Source organism: Entelurus aequoreus, linkage group LG23, assembly GCF_033978785.1.
Source record: "Entelurus aequoreus isolate RoL-2023_Sb linkage group LG23, RoL_Eaeq_v1.1, whole genome shotgun sequence".
In the NCBI taxonomy this organism is placed as follows: Eukaryota; Metazoa; Chordata; class Actinopteri; order Syngnathiformes; family Syngnathidae; genus Entelurus; species Entelurus aequoreus.
Window position 1 is genome coordinate 3,002,897 of NC_084753.1, and position 20,000 is coordinate 3,022,896.

General features: G+C 42.2%; 1 protein-coding gene across 1 annotated transcript in view; it reads left to right on the forward strand.

The window, feature by feature from the left end:
- Nucleotides 1-20,000, forward strand: part of LOC133641199 (uncharacterized) — a 130,906-nt gene that overhangs the window by 79,501 nt on the left and 31,405 nt on the right. Inside the window, exon 2 of the mRNA XM_062035132.1 lies at nucleotides 9,437-9,660. Within this exon, the coding sequence (XP_061891116.1) occupies nucleotides 9,437-9,660 (224 nt within the window). The remainder of the gene's footprint in view (nucleotides 1-9,436; nucleotides 9,661-20,000) is intronic.

Genomic DNA, 20,000 nt, shown 5'->3' on the forward strand with positions numbered 1-20,000 from the left:
CATATGGAAGTGGGTCGTAAACATCGTTGCCTTTGGTTACGAACAGTTCAAAAGAAGAGGTCGTAAAATAGTTAAAAAACAGTTCGTAAAATACTTCAAAAAGAGTTTCATAAAATAGTTCAAAAAGAGTTCGTAAAATACTTCAAAAAGAGTTCGTCTGGAAATTGGGCAGATCCTGCCATCTCGCCGCTTTGAGTGGAGTTTTACGAGCCTTCTTCTTGGTACGTTTCAAAGACAGCCCGTGTCCTTTTGCCTGGAACTCATTTCAACACAAAGTTTTCTGTGATAACTTACAGACAATTATTCTAACAGGCAGTAATACAGTATCAATCACAAAAGAAACTAATTTGGAGAACAAATGTTGACCAAAAGGCAAATGCAATCGGCTGGTAGAGCGACCGTGCCAGCAACCTGAGAGTTCCAGGTTCAATCCCCGCTTACGCCAACATAGTCACGGCCGTTTTGTCCTAGGGCAAGACGCTTTACCCAATTGCTCCCCAGTGCCACCCACACCGGTTTAAATGTAGCTCAAAGATGTAGATAATGAGTTTAAAGCCCTTTGAGTCTTTAGACAAAAAGCGCTATATAAATATATTTCACTGCACTAACTGTTAGCATACACAACATTCACACGCTAACTTTTTTTAAACTAATTTTACACGTGTACACTTTATAGTCATATTATTTGACACTTGACACATTCTGTTAGCATGCTAATCTTAGCATTTAAGTTCGGCTCACGCATTTCAGTGGCTTGCACATTTCAGCATTCACACGCAATTTCTCCCAAAAATACATATTTAAATGTTTATCAATCAATCAATCAATGTTTATTTATATAGCCCTAAATCACAAGTGTCTCAAAGGGCTGTACAAGCCACAACGATATCCTCGGTACAGAGCCCACATACGGGCAAGGAAAACTCACCCCAGTGGGACGTCAATGTGGATGACTATGAGAAACCTTGGAGAGGACCTCATATGTGGGTAACCCCCCCCCCCCCTCCTCTAGGGGAGACCAAAAGCAATGGATGTCGAGTGGGTCTGACATAATATTGTGAAAGTCCAACACATCAGCGAAAGTCCAGTCCATAGTGGGGCCAGTAGGAACCATCCCGAGTGGAGACGAGTCAGCAGCGTAGAGATGTCCCCATCTGATGAACAGGCTAGCGAGCAGAGTAGAAAAGAAAAGAAAAGAAACGGCAGATCAACTGGTCTAAAAAGGGAGTCTATTTAAAGGCTAGAGTATACAAATGAGTTTTAAGATGGGACTTAAATGCTTCTACTGAGGTAGCATCTCTAACTTTTACCGGGAGGGCATTCCATAGTATTGGAGCCCGAATAGAAAACGCTCTATAGCCCGCAGACTTTTTTTTGGCTCTGGGAATCACTAATAAGCCGGAGTTCTTTGAACGCAGATTTCTTGCCGGGACATATGGTACAATACAATCGTCAAGATAGGCAGGAGCTTGACCGTGTAGTATTTTATACGTAAGTAGTAAAACCTTAAAGTCGCATCTTAAGTGCACAGGAAGCCAGTGCAAGTGAGCCAGTATAGGCGTAATATGATCAAACTTTCTTGTTTTTGTCAAAAGTCTAGCAGCCGCATTTTGTACCATCTGTAATCTTTTAATGCTAGACATAGGGAGGCCCGAAAATAAAACGTTACAGTAATCGAGACGAGATGTAACGAACGCATGGATAATGATCTCAGCATCGCTTGTGGACAAAATGGAACGAATTTTAGCGATATTACGGAGATGAAAGAAGGCCGTTTTAGTAACACTCTTAATGTGTGACTCAAACGAGAGAGTTGGGTGGAAGATAATACCCAGATTCTTTACCGAGTCGCCTTGTGTAATTGTTTGGTTGTCAAATGTTAAGGTGGTATTATTAAATAGATGTCGGTGTTGAGCAGGACCGATAATCAGCATTTCCGTTTTCTTAGCGTTGAGGTCCAAAAAGTTAGCGGACATCCATTGTTTAATTTCATTAAGACACGCCTCCAGCTGACTACAGTCCGGCGTGTTGGTCAGCTTTAGGGGCATGTAGAGTTGAGTGTCATCAGCATAACAGTGAAAGCTAACACCGTATTTGCGTATGATGTCACCTAGCGGCAGCATGTAAATACTAAAGAGTGCAGGGCCAAGAACCGAACCCTGGGGAACTCCGCACGTTACCTTAACATAGTCCGAGGTCACATTGTTATGGGAGACACACTGCATCCTGTCAGTAAGATAAGAGTTAAACCAAGACAAGGCTAAGTCTGACATACCAATACGCGTTTTGATACGCTCTAATAAAATATTATGATCAACAGTATCGAAAGCGGCGCTAAGATCAAGAAGCAGCAACATAGATGAAGCATCAGAATCCATCGTTAGCAATAGATCATTAGTCATTTTTATTGCACTTTAAATAGTTTTGACCATATCTAGGAATTGATACGACTGGGATATTCAGATTGTTTACTTGATGTTGCGATAAACTGAACGCATCATAGTTAGCTACCTCAGTACAATGTATGTCTGCCTCTGACACGGTCACAAAAGAAAAAACATTATGTGAGTTGTGTTTTATTCTAAGAGAATTGCTATGTGTGCAGGGATTATCCAGCCTGACGCCGGCTAGTTCTAGTTTAAATGGCTTCTTACCCGGAGACGCCACGCTTCTTTGGTTAGCTTTTCTCTTTGTTGTTAGCCCCGCTCGGCATCCCCGCTTCTGCTTCCGCTCGCACCGCTTACGTCGTCTCCATTGGCGGTCACCGCTAGAACTTGACTCCGCTGCTACAAAGGCCGCTCGATGTAGCCCGCGAAGTATTCCCATGCTAGCGAGGAGGTCCACCGTACATGCATCTTTCAGTCTACAACAACCCGATCCATCCACATCCAGAATTGTCTGTCGGTCGTATGTGATCACAGAGTGTTCACGCTTTGAGCCAGCCATGAAATTGACAGAAATGACGGGTGTTTTTTGCCAAATCGCTCTACACTCCCAAGAGCATTAGCGAGCCGCAGCATAGCCATGCGCCGCCATCTTGCTTTTTATGTATTATGTAGTGTTTTTTATCTTAGTCTTTTGAATGTGTCGCGGGCCCATAAAAACCAAACTGCGGGCCACAAATGGCCACCTGGTCACACTTTGGACAGCCCTGATTTAGGCCAAAAATCAGTGGAATATTCTTAAAAAAAACCCCTGCAATACAGTGAAGCAGCAATACTTGAAGTGCTTTGTGAAGGTCTTATTTTTCATTTGTTTACATTTAGCAATTGATAAGCAAAGTCTGAAATGTGCTTCCTTGACGTGAGGCTCAACACAAAACGCTTCCTTGGATCGTCCTCGATGACAAACCTGAATAAATAAGCAAAAAAATAATCTCATTTTGTCCTGGAGTGTAAAAATCGTGTTTGCATGGCTGTTTGTGCCCGACTGTCTTATGGCAGGCCGCTCAAACCAGAACAATAATCCTGGAGCACGTCATGGGGATTAAATTGAATCTTTTTTTTTTTTTTCAAACCGCGACTGTAACATATTCTGTCGGTTGGAGAAACCACACAAAGGGTGGGATTTCCGAAGCGTGGCAAATATTTTGATGTAGCGACTTTGCACTCAGCCTGACTTGGTTAACACACCTGCTGTTTCTTAGCGCTGTCCCGCGTGTCCTCATTCCGTTGCGGAACAGAACTCACCTGGGAGCTGCAAGAACCTTCCCTCGGCAGGCTGCACCTCCTCCAAAGACCGAGGCAGATGTTCAAGAACGTTGAAGCCAGAATGTGTTTTTTTCCCCCAGCCGGACAAAACTATCGACTTTATCTCTAAAAGCCGAAAACCTCAAAGTTTGGATTGTGGGAAGTCTTCTTTAAAAGTAATAAAGTTGTTAACTTTCCTTTGGAGACGGTGCAGAAGACTGACAGTGCGTTAAATAGGTTTTGTACGACACCTCCAGCTATTTATCTTAACTTCGTATAAAGATCGGAAAAGGACGACTCTATTTAAAAGTAACAAGAAGCATGAAATTGTCTCAAATGACTCGGAAGGAAGCGTACACAAGACAGACACATTTCATAGAATTTTGAACACATAGAATTTTGAACGCATTAATTGTGTACGACATATCGGATTGATACAAGGAAATACCGTTAAATTAGACAACTAGGGATAGGTACCAAATTTGGTACTTTTTTGGCACCGGCCGAATCCCGCCTGGCCTACCGGGCAAAGTTTGGATTGTTTGGATGACGCCTCCAGCTATTTAGGGTTTACTTCCTATAAAGATCGGAAAGATCGGAAAAGATTAAAAGTAACAAGAAGCATGAAATGGTATCATATGACTCAGAAGAAAGGCTGCACAAGAATGATACATTTCAGAGAATTTTGAACGGATGAATTATGTATGACATATATTGAACTGATGAGTAAATACCGTTAAATTCGATAACTAAAGATTGGTAGCGAATTTGATACTTTTTTGGCACTGACCAAACCCCGCCTGTCCAACTGGGCAAAGTTTTGATTGTTTGGATGATGCTTCCAGCTATGTAGGATTAACTTTGTATAAAGATCGGAAAGATCGGAAAAGGATGACTGTTTAAAAGTAACAAGAAGCGTGAAATGGTCTCAAATGACTTAGAAAGAAAACTGTACAAGAATGATGCATTTCATAGAATTTTGAACAAATGAATTGTGTACAACATATATCGGACTGGTATGAGTAAATACCGTTAAATTTGATAAAAAAATGGATGTGTACCGAATTTGGTATTTTTTTTTGGCACCGACCTTATTTTCTCTGTTCGTCTGGGCAAAGTTTGGATTGTTTGGATGATGCCTCCAGCTATCTAGGGTTAACTTCCTATAAAGATCGGAGAGATCGGTAAAGAACGACTGTTTAAAAGTAACAAGAAGCATGAAATGGTCTCAAATTACTCAAAAGGAAGAATTCACAGAAATTATGACTTTATTCGAATTTAGAACAAACATATCGTGAAGAACAAATATTGAACTGATATGAGTAAATATGGTTACATTTGATAAATAGGTATGGGTGTCGAATTTGGTACTTTTTTGGCATCTAACCAACCCCACTTGTCCAATTGGGCAAAGTTTGGATTGCTTGGATAACTTTTTATAAAGATTGGGAAGATCGGAAAGGGATGACTCTGTTGAAAAGTAACAAGAAGCATGAAATTGTCTCAAATGACTCGGAAGGGAGCGTACACAAGAATGATACATTTCCTAGAATTTTGAACACATAGAATTTTGAACGCATTAATTGTGTACGACATATCGGATTGATACGAGTAAATACCGTTAAATTAGACAACTAGGGATAGGTACCGAATTTGGTACTTTTTTGGCACCGGCCGATTGTTTGGATGACGCCTCCAGCTATTTAGGGTTTACTTCCTATAAAGATCGGAAAGATCGGAAAAGTTTAAGAGTAACAAGAAGCATGAAATGGTCTCATATGACTCAGAAGAAAGGCTGCACAAGAATGATACATTTCAGAGAATTTTGAACGAATGAATTATGTATGACATATATCGAACTGATGAGTAAATACCGTTAAATTCGATAACTAAAGATTGGTAGCGAATTTGATACTTTTTTGGCACTGACCAAACCCCGCCTGTCCAACTGGGCAAAGTTTTGATTGTTTGGATGACGCTTCCAGCTATGTAGGATTAACTTTGTATAAAGATCGGAAAAGGATGACTGTTTAAAAGTAACAAGAAGCGTGAAATGGTCTCAAATGACTTAGAAAGAAAACTGTACAAGAATGATGCATTTCATAGAATTTTGAACAAATGAATTGTGTACAACATATATCGGACTGGTATGAGTAAATACCGTTAAATTTGATAAAAAATGGATGTGTACCGAATTTGGTACTTTTTTTGGCACCGACCTTATTTTCTCTGTTCGTCTGGGCAAAATTTGGATTATTTGGATGATGCCTCCAGCTATCTAGGGTTACCTTCGTATAAAGATTGGAGAGATCGGTAAAGAACGACTGTTTAAAAGTAACAAGAAGAATGAAATGGTCTCAAATGACTCAAAAGGAAGAATTCACAGAAATTATGACTTTATTCGAATTTAGAACAAATATATCGTGAAGAACAAATATTGAACTGATATGAGTAAATATGGTTACATTTGATAAATAGGTATGGGTGTCGAATTTGGTACTTTTTTGGCATCTAACCAACCCCACTTGTCCAATTGGGCAAAGTTTGGATTGCTTGGATAACTTTTTATAAAGATTGGGAAGATCGGAAAGGGATGACTCTGTTGAAAAGTAACAAGAAGCATGAAATTGTCTCAAATGACTCGGAAGGGAGCGTACACAAGAATGATACATTTCCTAGAATTTTGAACACATAGACTTTTGAACGCATTAATTGTGTACGACATATCGGATTGATACGAGTAAATACCGTTAAATTAGACAACTAGGGATAGGTACCGAATTTGGTACTTTTTTGGCACCGGCCGAATCCCGCCTGGCCTACCGGGCAAAGTTTGGATTGTTTGGATGACGCCTCCAGCTATTTAGGGTTTACTTCCTATAAAGATCGTAAAGATCGGAAAAGATTAAAAGTAACAAGAAGCATGAAATGGTCTCATATGACTCAGAAGAAAGGCTGCACAAGAATGATACATTTCAGAGAATTTTGAACGGATGAATTATGTATGACATATATCGAACTGATGAGTAAATACCGTTAAATTCGATAACTAAAGATTGGTAGCGAATTTGATACTTTTTTGGCACTGACCAAACCCCGCCTGTCCAACTGGGCAAAGTTTTGATTGTTTGGATGACGCTTCCAGCTATGTAGGATTAACTTTGTATAAAGATCGGAAAGATCGGAAAAGGATGACTGTTTAAAAGTAACAAGAAGCGTGAAATGGTCTCAAATGACTTAGAAAGAAAACTGTACAAGAATGATGCATTTCATAGAATTTTGAACAAATGAATTGTGTACAACATATATCGGACTGGTATGAGTAAATACCGTTAAATTTGATAAAAAATGGATGTGTACCGAATTTGGTACTTTTTTTGGCACCGACCGTATTTTCTCTGTTCGTCTGGGCAAAATTTGGATTATTTGGATGATGCCTCCAGCTATCTAGGGTTACCTTCGTATAAAGATTGGAGAGATCGGTAAAGAACGACTGTTTAAAAGTAACAAGAAGAATGAAATGGTCTCAAATTACTCAAAAGGAAGAATTCACAGAAATTATGACTTTATTCGAATTTAGAACAAATATATCGTGAAGAACAAATATTGAACTGATATGAGTAAATATGGTTACATTTGATAAATAGGTATGGGTGTCGAATTTGGTACTTTTTTGGCATCTAACCAACCCCACTTGTCCAATTGGGCAAAGTTTGGATTGCTTGGATAACTTTTTATAAAGATTGGGAAGATCGGAAAGGGATGACTCTGTTGAAAAGTAACAAGAAGCATGAAATTGTCTCAAAAGACTCGGAAGGGAGCGTACACAAGAATGATACATTTCCTAGAATTTTGAACACATAGAATTTTGAACGCATTAATTGTGTACGACATATCGGATTGATATGAGTAAATACCGTTAAATTAGACAACTAGGGATAGGTACCAAATTTGGTACTTTTTTGGCACAGGCCGAATCCCGCCTGGCCTACCGGGTAAAGTTTGGATTGTTTGGATGATGCCTCCAGCTATTTAGGGTTAACTTCGTACCAAGATCGGAAAGATCGGAAAAGGATGACTGTTTAAATGTAGCAAGAAGCATGAAATGGTGTTAAATTACTCAGAAGAAAGGCTGCACAAGAATGATACATTTCATAGAATTTTGAACAAATTAATTATATATGACATATATCGAACTGATATGAGTATATACAGTTAAATTCGATAACTAAAGATTGGTAGCGAATTTGATACTTTGTTGGCACCGACCGACCCCTGCCTGTCCTTCCAGGTAAAGTTTTGATTGTTTGGATGACGCTTGCAGCTATTTAGGGTTTGCTTCGTATAAAGATCGGAAAAATCGGATAAAAATGACTGTTTAAAAGTAACAAGAAGCATGAAATGGTCTCAAATGACTCAAAAGGAAGATGTTACGGCTCAGACCCCTGCCGTCTGTGCGCACCTCGGGACACGCCCACGGGTGCGCACATCCAGGGACGCGCCGCGCGCGTCTCCGCCCTGCAGCAGCCACCAGCTGCAATCACTCACCAGAAATCTGCACACCTGAGATTGATGAGGGCATGTCGGATAAAGGCAGGGTGGACCCAAGGATTGGGGCGGGAACTTAGTTTTCTCATGGTGTTCAGTAAGCAACAAGCTTTATGCTCTATTCTTGTTTTCCCTCTCCGTGGCTTACTTGTCCCTTGTTTTCTCCCGTGTCCCCGCAGTACCCTCCGTCGCCTGGACAGTGAGCTGTGCGTCTCACTATTCCCTGGATCTTCCCCTGTGTTTTGGACTGCCTTCCTCGTTTCCCGACTCCTCGCTTGCCCCCCGGACTCTGACGTCTCTCTCTGCCCCACGGACCCCTCGCGCATCTTGGACCCCTTTTGCTTTGCCCAATTTGGACTTGTACCACATAGTCTTACATCACACACTCTGGTATTTTGGTCACACACTTCATTCTATAGTTTAGTTGTATTGTTTATTATTATTATTATTATATATATGTATTGTCTATATATATAATGAAACATTGTTCATACTGCCCCCTGGTGTATGTTTGCCATCACCTCCCTTAGTAATCATAACAGTAAGTTCCCGCCAATTGATTAGGGACCTGACGGCACAGTTCCTCAGCCCCGTACCCAGTGATTTTCGTTCCGCCCCCTGTGAAAAAAAAAAAAATTCTTCTCTTGCCCCATTCACCATGTCTTTTTCTTTTTTTCACTCTACACGGGAGGATTTGTCTTGTCCTGCCGAACGGTCATGGAAAGGCATGTTCAGTAGTGATATGAGCAAGGAGGAATTTTCTCGCCGCCTGGACACCATTCTCCCACCCTTAGTGACTGTTCCTCAGCCAGCTAGAAGCGTCTGGCATCCGCTTTCTGAGGGGGGGGGGGATAGTACTGGTGGCTGTGCTGATGGGGTGGCGCAGCCGCACCCAGACAGGCTACCCCCTGCCAGACAGATTCCACCGGTCTTTCGCTTTTCCCAGCCGCAGCCACCAGTCCCTCGGCTTGCCCCTGAGCTAGCACCAGTCCCTCGGCTATCCCCTGAGCTAGCACCCGTCCCTCGGCTAGCCCCCGAGCTAGCACCCGTCCCTCGGCTATCCCCCGAGCTAGCACCAGTCCCTCGGCTAGCCCCCGAGCTAGCACCCGTCCCTCGGCTAGCCCCCGAGCTAGCACCAGCCCCTCTTCTAGCCCTTGAGCTAGCACCAGTCCCCAGGATAGATCCCGCTTCTCCACCAGCTCCCAGGCTGACCCCAATTTCTGCCCCTCGGCCGGCAGCGCCTACTTCTGCCCCTCGGCCAGCAGCGCCGACTTCCGCCCCTCGACCGGCAGCGTCGACTTCCGCCCCTCGGCCGGCAGCGCCGACTTCCGCCCCTCGGCCGGCAGGGCCGACCTCCGCCCCTCGGCCGGCAGGGCCGACCTCCGCCCCTCGGCCGGCAGGGCCGACCTCCGCCCCTCGGCCGGCAGCGCCGACCTCCGCATTTCGGCCTGCAGCGCCGGCTTCAGCACCTCGGCCAGCTCCACAGCTGCCCTCCTCGTCTCCGGCTATGATGACGTCTGCCGCTTCCACGCCGCCGATGAGGTCTGCCGCTTCCACGCCGCCGATGACGTCCGCCGCTTCCACGCCGCCGATGACGTCATCCTCTTCGCCTCAGACGTCTCCTTCTTGTTTCCGGCGAGGCGCACCATGGCGCCACTCGCGTCCGCCTTTCCGACGGCCAAGATGGTGACCTTGGTCGCCCGCCTCGCCGGCCTCAGCGGCATACTCGCCGCCGCCACCAGACTCATCCCCGGTGGATTTGGGGACATTTGGGCCGGCGACCCACCACCAGTTCACCCCTCCGCCCACCCTTGACTGTTGTTCCTGTGTTTTTGTTTGTGGTTGACTTCCAGGACATCTGGAATCTGTCCATAGGGGGGGGGGGGGGGGGGGGGGGTACTGTTACGGCTCAGACCCCTGCCGTCTGTGCGCACCTCGGGACACGCCCACGGGTGCGCACGCCCACGGGTGCGCACATCCAGGGACGCGCCGCGCGCGTCTCCACCCTGCAGCAGCCACCAGCTGCAATCACTCACCAGAAATCTGCACACCTGAGATTGATGAGGGCATGCCGGATAAAGGCAGGGTGGACCCAAGGATCGGGGCGGGAACTTAGTTTTCTCATGGTGTTCAGTAAGCAACAAGCTTCATGCTCTATTCTTGTTTTCCCTCTCCATGGCTTACTTGTCCCTTGTTTTCTCCCGTGTCCCCGCAGTACCCTCCGTCGCCTGGACAGTGAGCTGTGCGTCTCACTATTCCCTGGATCTTCCCCTGTGTTTTGGACTGCCTTCCTCGTTTCCCGACTCCTCGCTCGCCCCCCGGACTCTGACGTCTCTCTCTGCCCCACGGACCCCTCGCGCATCTTGGACCCCTTTTGCTTTGCCCAATTTGGACTTGTCTACTTCCTCATCCAACATCACGGTAATACACAACAGCTAACTACCGTAATTTCCGGACTATAAGCCGCACCTGACTATAAGCCGCACCAGCTAAATTTAGGGGAAAATACAGATTGCTCCATATATAAGCCGCACCCGACTATAAGCCGCAGGGTTTTGATGTGTAATTACCGTAGTATATAGGGGTTCCTGCTACCACGGAGGGGATTGTCGGGACAGAGATGACTGTTTGGGAACGCAAAGCGTCCCATTTATTAACAATAAATCTTTCAATCATTCAATCAAACTTTCACATCTTTGACATGGCGAACAGCATTCGTGCAGAGTACAAATAATACAACGGTGCAAAGTAATACAAAGTGCTCGCCTGTACGTTATCAAAATAACCAGCCTACAGGTATATGAAAAGTCAGTCTTTAATCATTGTGTCATCGTCTTCCTCCTGCGTACTAAAACCACCGAAATCCTCTTCGTCGGTGTCGGAGAAGAACAGGCCGTAAATAAGCCGCACCCTTGTATAAACCTCAGGGACCAGAACGAGGGGAAAAAAGTAGCGGCTTATAGTCCGGAAATTACGGTACACACATAGTCTTTCATCACACACTCTGGTATTTTGGTCACACACTTCATTCTATAGTTTAGTTGTATTGTTTACTATTATATATATATATATATATATATATATATATATATATATATAGATATATATATATATATATATATATATATATATATATATATATATATATATATATATATATATATATATATATTGTCTATATATATAATAAAACATTGTTCATACTGCCCCCTGGTGTATGTTTGCCATCACCTCCCTTAGTAATCATAACAGAAGAGTGCACAAGAATGATACATTACATAAAATTTTGTACAAAGGAAAACTGTTTACGATAAATATCGAACGGATATGAGTAGTTATGGATAAATATGATATCTAGGGATGGATACTGAATCTGGAACTTTTTTGTCACCAACCGAATCCCGCCGGTCCGACCAGGCACCGACCCACGTAAAATCCAACGGTGCCATGGTACGGTACCTGGGTTGCACTTGATATCACGTCTAGTTGCTGACTCTTTGATCACTCCAGCAGCACTGAGAGCGGACTCAGTAAAACTACCTCTAGGTAATGTTGCAATTTCCAATGCCAACAAAGCAATTGACTCAAAAAATGCTCCAACTAAAGTAAAGTAAGGCTCCACTTTTCCCAAAATGCGTTAGCTTGATGCTAAGATACATTGGCTTTGCTATTGACATGCTACTGATTAGCATTAGCGATTTTACATGACGATTTCAACACCTCCAAATTTGTAAATTAAAACTAAAACCAAGATGCACGTTACAATCAAACAGCTGGTGTGTGAAAAGAACAATACTTACAGTATTAACACTTTTCCAACAAAAAACCCCACCATAAACTTATACACTACTGCCATCTAACGTCTTGAACTTGCAACTGTAATTGTTGCAATTTAACTAAAAAAAACGCCCCAACCTAAACAAAGTAAGACTCAATTTTTCCAAAAATGTGCTAGCTTGATGCTAATACACTTTAGCTTTGCTATTGACATACTACTGATTAGGGTTAGCGATTTGATGAAAAAAATATTTTTCCATATATTAGCCGCACTGGACTATAAGGCTCATATATATACGTTGTGAAATGAGTTACAGTAGTTACACAGAAATGTTTATTTACATACCTTAATTGTTTCCAAACGTTGTCTGTAACACGGCAGTGAAACGGCTGATCAAACAAAACAGAAGTCATTATCTGCGGAAGCTAGCTCTCCAATCAGCTAAACAGACTCAATAAATCCACGGTGACGTTTTCGTGAATTTACTGAGGATTTTGTGAAACTGAAACAATACAAACATAATGCCATTGTAAGTTAATAATACTAACACAGACATTTGTAAACATGTAAGCATATAGCTTGTGCTAACGACGCTAGTGTCAATACATTACGATAGCATGTACAAATATGCATGAAAACACTCCTACAGGCATCATACCTGGGACGGTTTAGTAAGTAAGAATTGTTTTAGTTATATTGGAAAACTTACAAACGTTGTTTGGAGTGATAAATGAAGAATCCTTTCGAGCAGAAACGCCATGGACGGTATTACTTCCAGTTCAAAGTATTAAAACAGGAAGTAGATTTTCAACCCTTAACACCTGCAGTCAGCAAACTTGAAAAGGTGGCGCCATAGCACAAACAATAACACACCATTTTAGTGTCTCTATTCAGTGTTTCCCATAAACTGCCAAGATACCTGTGGCGGTGGGGGCGTGGCTATGGGCGTGGCCACCATGACATCATCGAGTAATTTGCATAATTTACTACAATGATATGATTTTCTCTAAAAAGGCTAAAAAAATGTATACTTACTAATTAATAATAACAGTTTTGTTTTAAACGTCCATCCATCCATTTTACAATATAATTACAACACTTTATGTACATATTTATATACAGATTTGAACAATAAGTTATTCACTGAAATATATTTATTAGTTGTGGTTCTTACAAAAAATAAATCTTATAAAATATAAAATCTAAAATGTCTCTTAAAGATCTGCCCCTTTAATTAGTGCATACTAAATAATTTAACTTAGGCCTACTACTACAACCATATTATTTACCAGCAACATAAAGTGAAAAAGAGGCAGAGGTGTCCTGCCACAGTCAGTAACAAATAAACAGAAAACAGTAGTGGTCAAATACAAATAAGGCAACAAGAGAAGTATCCTACACTTCTCTTTTGTAAAGTAAATCTTAACAGCCTATATGGGCATCTACATCAACTATATGATTTGCCTGAGAAGCTGGACAGGACAAAAAATAAATAAATAAATAAATATATATATATATATATATATATATATATATATATATATATATATATATATATATATATATATATATATACATATATATATATATACATATATATATATATATACATATATATATATATACATATATATATATATATACATATATATATATATATATATATATATATATATATATATATATATATATATATATATATATATATATATATATATATATATATATATATATATATATATATATATATATATATATATATATATATTTTTTTTAAATTTTAAATTTGTGGCGGACGTAATTCTTTCGTGGCGGGCTGCCACAAATAAATGAATGTGTGGGAAACACTGCTATTGAATACAAAACATTATGACCGTTAGTGAAGAAAAATCCATAAATTAGCCGCACCGTTTTATAAGCCGCAGTATTCAAAGTGTAGGAAAAAAGTAGCGGATTATAGTCGGGATTGTTTTTTGTTATTGGGTTTTAGACATATACAGTTGACAGAAATAATCCAGAATACACAAATAAGTAAAACAATTTTTTTTCAAATGTGTATATAATAATGATAATTAAATAAATACAAATAAATAAAGACCCCAAAATGGACAAGCGGTAGAAAATGGATGAATGGAAAATAAATAAATAAATAAATACAATTAAAATAAACTATAGGCCAGAGTTTACATCAAATATCTCAACACGTCTATGGTTTAAATCCACATTTTTGTCACTTTTGGGATCCCACATACACAAAAACAGCTGCCAAAAAAGTGGGTTTTGCACAATACGACAAGAGTAGAATGAGTTAGTCGACAACCATGCAGGATCACAATAAACAGTTTTCTGGCCACAGGCAACTAGATACCCCGCATGAACTAACTACCCCGGACTGGTGTAACGCTAAACGTGTGTTTAGTCATGAATCCATAAAGGGAAGCACTGTCAATAAGTGCATAAATCATAATGGCTCGGGGCGGCCCCGGCCCCATGCAAAAGCCATTACAGCAGATGGTGCATTAGGACCAGGACCATTCCAGTGATGTCATCCCCCACAGGTCTGTTTCTGTCTTCTGATCATATTTCCACTCTACTTTGCAGCACGTTCTTGGACATTGAATATTGGTGCCATGGCACTAAGAAAAGAACACATGATATTGGAGGAAAGTGTCTTCTTTTTGCTGGAGTTGAAAGCACTTTGAGCCGGTTGTTCTCTTTCAAAGCCCTTCCAGCGAACCAAGGAAAACTCTTTACAGTCCTCAGCTGTAAAAGAAGACTTGGCGGGCTGGAACTGTTTCCTCCCCGGCGCTTCTCTTTTGACTACATTTCTGAAAGTACCATCCATTAGCTGCCTGAGCTCCTAACAAGGCTCCTTCTTTAGTGTCATGCTCTGCTGGGCTTCAAAACATGCAGGCCTCCATTGTGCAGGACATTAATGCTCTCAGTGGGGAACATTAGGAGCAGGGATAAGCCAATCGTCATCCAGTATCAGCCCAGATTTGACCAATGATGATATCACCAAATACATCTGGCGAGTGAGGAAAAGACACATTTTGTTGTGTTGTGGCTTTATGTTGTTGCGCTGTGGCTTTATGTTGTTGCATTGTGACTTTATTTTGGAGTGTTGTGGCTTTATGTTGGTGTTTTGTGGATTTATGTTGTTGCATTGTGGCTTTATGTTGGTGCGGTGTGACTTTGTGTTGTTGCGGTGTGACTTTGTGTTGTTGCGTTGTGGCTTATGTTGGTGCGTTGTGGCTTTATGTTGTTGCATTGTGGCTTTATGTTGTTGCATTGTGGCTTTATGTTGTTGCATTGTGGCCTATGTTGTTGCATTGTGGCCTATGTTGTTACATTGTGGCCTATGTTGTTACATTGTGGCCTCTGTTGGTGTGTTGTGGCCTATGTTGGTGTGTTGTGGCTTTATGTTGGTGCATTGTGGCTTTATGTTGTTGCATTGTGGCTTTATGTTGGTGCATTGTGGCCTATGTTGTTGCATTGTGGCCTATGTTGTTACATTGTGGCCTATGTTGTTACATTGTGGCCTATGTTGTTACATTGTGGCCTATGTCTGTGTGTTGTGGCCTCTGTTGGTGTGTTGTGGCCTATGTTGTTGCATTGTGGCCTATGTTGTTACATTGTGGCCTATGTTGTTACATTGTGGCCTCTGTTGGTGTGTTGTGGCCTATGTTGGTGTGTTGTGGCTTTATGTTGGTGCATTGTGGCTTTATGTTGTTGCATTGTGGCTTTATGTTGGTGCATTGTGGCCTATGTTGTTGCATTGTGGCCTATGTCTGTGTGTTGTGGCCTCTGTTGGTGTGTTGTGGCCTCTGTTGGTGTGTTGTGGCCTATGTTGTTGCATTGTGGCCTATGTTGTTACATTGTGGCCTATGTTGTTACATTGTGGCCTCTGTTGGTGTGTTGTGGCCTATGTTGGTGTGTTGTGGCTTTATGTTGGTGCATTGTGGCTTTATGTTGTTGCATTGTGGCTTTATGTTGGTGCATTGTGGCCTATGTTGTTGCATTGTGGCCTATGTTGTTACATTGTGGCCTATGTTGTTACATTGTGGCCTATGTCTGTGTGTTGTGGCCTCTGTTGGTGTGTTGTGGCCTCTGTTGGTGTGTTGTGGCCTCTGTTGGTGTGTTGTGGCCTATGTTGTTACATTGTGGCCTATGTTGGTGTGTTGTGGCCAATGTTGGTGTGTTGTGGCCTATGTTGTTACATTGTGGCCTATGTTGTTACATTGTGGCCTATGTTGTTACATTGTGGCCTATGTCTGTGTGTTGTGGCCTCTGTTGGTGTGTTGTGGCCTATGTTGTTACATTGTGGCCTATGTTGGTGTGTTGTGGCCTCTGTTGGTGTGTTGTGGCCTCTGTTGGTGTGTTGTGGCCTATGTTGGTGTGTTGTGGCCTATGTTGTTACATTGTGGCCTATGTTGGTGTGTTGTGGCCTATGTTGTTACATTGTGGCCTATGTTGGTGTGTTGTGGCCTATGTTGTTACATTGGGGCCTATGTTGGTGTGTTGTGGCCTCTGTTGGTGTGTTGTGGCCTATGTTGTTACATTGTGGCCTATGTTGGTGTGTTGTGGCCTATGTTGTTACATTGTGGCCTATGTTGGTGTGTTGTGGCCTATGTTGTTACATTGTGGCCTATGTTGGTGTGTTGTGGCCTATGTTGTTACATTGTGGCCTATGTTGGTGTGTTGTGGCCTCTGTTGGTGTGTTGTGGCCTATGTTGTTACATTGTGGCCTATGTTGGTGTGTTGTGGCCTCTGTTGGTGTGTTGTGGCCTCTGTTGGTGTGTTGTGGCCTATGTTGTTACATTGTGGCCTATGTTGGTGTGTTGTGGCCTATGTTGTTACATTGTGGCCTATGTTGGTGTGTTGTGGCCTATGTTGTTACATTGTGGCCTATGTTGGTGTGTTGTGGCCTCTGTTGGTGTGTTGTGGCCTCTGTTGGTGTGTTGTGGCCTATGTTGGTGTGTTGTGGCCTATGTTGTTACATTGTGGCCTATGTTGGTGTGTTGTGGCCTCTGTTAGTGTGTTGTGGCCTATGTTGGTGTGTTGTGGCCTCTGTTGGTGTGTTGTGGCCTATGTTGGTGTGTTGTGGCCTATGTTGGTGTGTTGTGGCCTCTGTTGGTGTGTTGTGGCCTATGTTGGTGTGTTGTGGCCTATGTCTGTGTGCTGTGGACTATGTCTGTGTGTTGTGGCTTTATGTTGTTGTATTGTGGCTGTTGTTGTATTGTGGCTTTATGTTGTTGCATTGTGGCTTTATGTTGTTGTATTGTGGCTGTTGTTGTATTGTGGCTTTATGTTGTTGCATTGTGGCTTTATGTTGGTGTGGTGGGGCTTTATGTTTTTGTATTGAGACTAAAATGTGTTGTATTGTGGCAGTGACGTGCGGTGAGGTTCATGGCTGGTGAGGCACTGACTTCATCACAGTCAGATTTACAAACATATGAACCCTAAAGAGTATCTTATTCACCATTTGATTGGCAGCAGTTAACGGGTTATGTTTAAAAGCTCACACCAGCATTCTTCCCTGCTTGGCACTCAGCATCAAGGGTTGGAATTGGGGGTTAAATCACCAAAAATTACTCCCGGGCGCGGCGCCGCTGCTGCCCACTGCTCCCCTCACCTCCCAGGAGTTGATCAAGGGGATGGGTCAAATGCAGAGGACAAATTTCACCACACCTAGTGTGTGTGTGACAGTCATTGGTACTTTAACTTAACTTTAACTTTACACATACAAACTGTAGCACACAAAAAAGCACATTTAATAAAAAAATTTTTATTATGGTCTTACCTTTACTTATAAAGGAAGTCCATGCGCCGCTGTTGTGCTGGATTAATGCACCCCCGCCGTAGAATGCACCCCCTGACGGGAGTGTTGTATCAACTAAAGCCCACACTTGAACTTTCCACGTGCAAGATTGATTCTATTTAAAAAAGTTATTTAATAAGAAGCCAAAAAGTGCAAAAACAATAATGTTCGTGTTAGAGGAGTTGTGAATGAATGAAATATGAAATCCGTGCTGCAGTCTGCAGGTGTACCTAATGTTATGGCCCAGCTGTCATTCACAACTCATTTTTCTTTGCATCTCGAACAATTTTCCTGGCAGTTGTGGCTGAAATCTTTGCTGGTCTACCTGAATCCCTCATTTTCTACTTCTGAATCAGCGTTTGAACACTGCTGATTGGCATTCTCAATTCCTTGGATATCTTTTTATACCCCTTCCCTGTTTTATGCAGTTCAATGACCTTTTCTCGCAGATCCTTTGACAATTATTTTGCCTTTCCCATGACTCAGAATCCAGAAACATCTGTGCAGCACTGGATGAAAGATGCAATGGTCTGTCAGAAGCCCAGAAACTCACTGACCTTTTAAACAAACACATTAATTACAAACAAACAGGTCACAGGTGAGGATTGGAACCTTGATTAGCCATTCAAACCTGTTTGTGTCAACTTTTGTGCGTGTTATCAGATCAAAGTCACTGGGGGATGTAAACTTTTGATCAGGGTCATTTGGGTACTTTCTTTTGTCATTTTGATTTAAAAAGAGTAAACACAGTTGTTTGCCAATAAATAGCTTCACACAACCATTAAGCGCGAGTGGAAGAAAGGTTTTTGTGTTATCATTCATATTCTCTGAAGAATGGCCAAGAAATCATAAATTCTCCCAGGGTATGTAAACTTATGAGCACGACTGTATTTATATTTATATAAGCCTTTTGCGGAGATGCACGCCAAGAGCCGTCGAAGCTGTGACGCAACGACGCTCCGAGGACAGGAAGTGGAATCGATGAATGCTGATGACGGGTGACCAGGATGTTTTGGGACAAGAAGGAGGATTGTAGCAGATATTAATGAGGCAGCGGAGACAGACTGTAAGGAGGACTGATGGAGGAACATAAAGCTTTATGAGACGAGGTGTGGCTGCAAGGAGGAGGAGGGGGGGGGGGGGGGGTCTTTTCAGGAACAAAGTAAAAGATTTATGGGGATGACTTGTAACTTTGTGATAATCACACAACTCTGAATCCTCAAGAGAATTCATACTGTAAGACATTTTGGATACAGATAGATGCCGATTTAGGTCTGGGTTGCTTCTTGCCTCGTCCCTCACTTAAGTGAAGTATGCATGGTAAGACCTGATAAGTCTTAAAAACAAAGAGATGATACAGTATTGTCTACCTGGTGGTTGTTGGAGCACACGGCAGCTAGTCCTGGATCGTCCCACTCCTTGATGCTTAAGTCACACGCAGGGTTCTCACAGGAATGAGGAAAAAGTAGAACCTTACCTACTGTACGCAAAACCTTGTAGACTTTATGGTCACGTGGCTCCAGGTGGCTTTGTACCCTCAAAAGTACGGCTGACATCACATGGACAAAGATAAGACCTTCTGGAGGAAAGTTCTGTGGTCAGATGAAACAAATACCCAGCAATATGTTTGGAGGAGAAAAAGTGAGGCCTTTAATCCCAGGAACACCATTCCTACCGTCAAGCATGGTGGTGGTAGTATTATGCTCTGGGCCTGTTTTGCTGCCAATGGAACTGGTGCTTTAAATGGGACAATGAAAAAGGAGGATTACCTCCAAATTCTTCAGGACAACCTAAAAATCATCAGCCCGGAGGTTGGGTCTTGGGCGCAGTTGGGTGTTTCCAACAAGACAATGACCCCAAAAACATGTCAAAAGTGGTAAAGGAATGGCTAAATCAGGCTAGAATGAAGGTTTTAGAATGGCTTTACCAAAGTCCTGACTTAAACGTGTGGACAATGCTGAAGAAACAAGTCCATGTCAGAAAACGTTAGCTGAACTGCACCAATTTTGTCAAGAAGAGTGGTCAAAAATTCAACCAGAAGCTTGTGGATGGCTACCAAAAGCGCCTTATTGCAGTGAAACTTGCCAAGGGACATTTAACCAAATATTAAATGTGCTGTATGTATACTTTTGACACAGCAGATTTGCTCACATTTTCAGTAGAT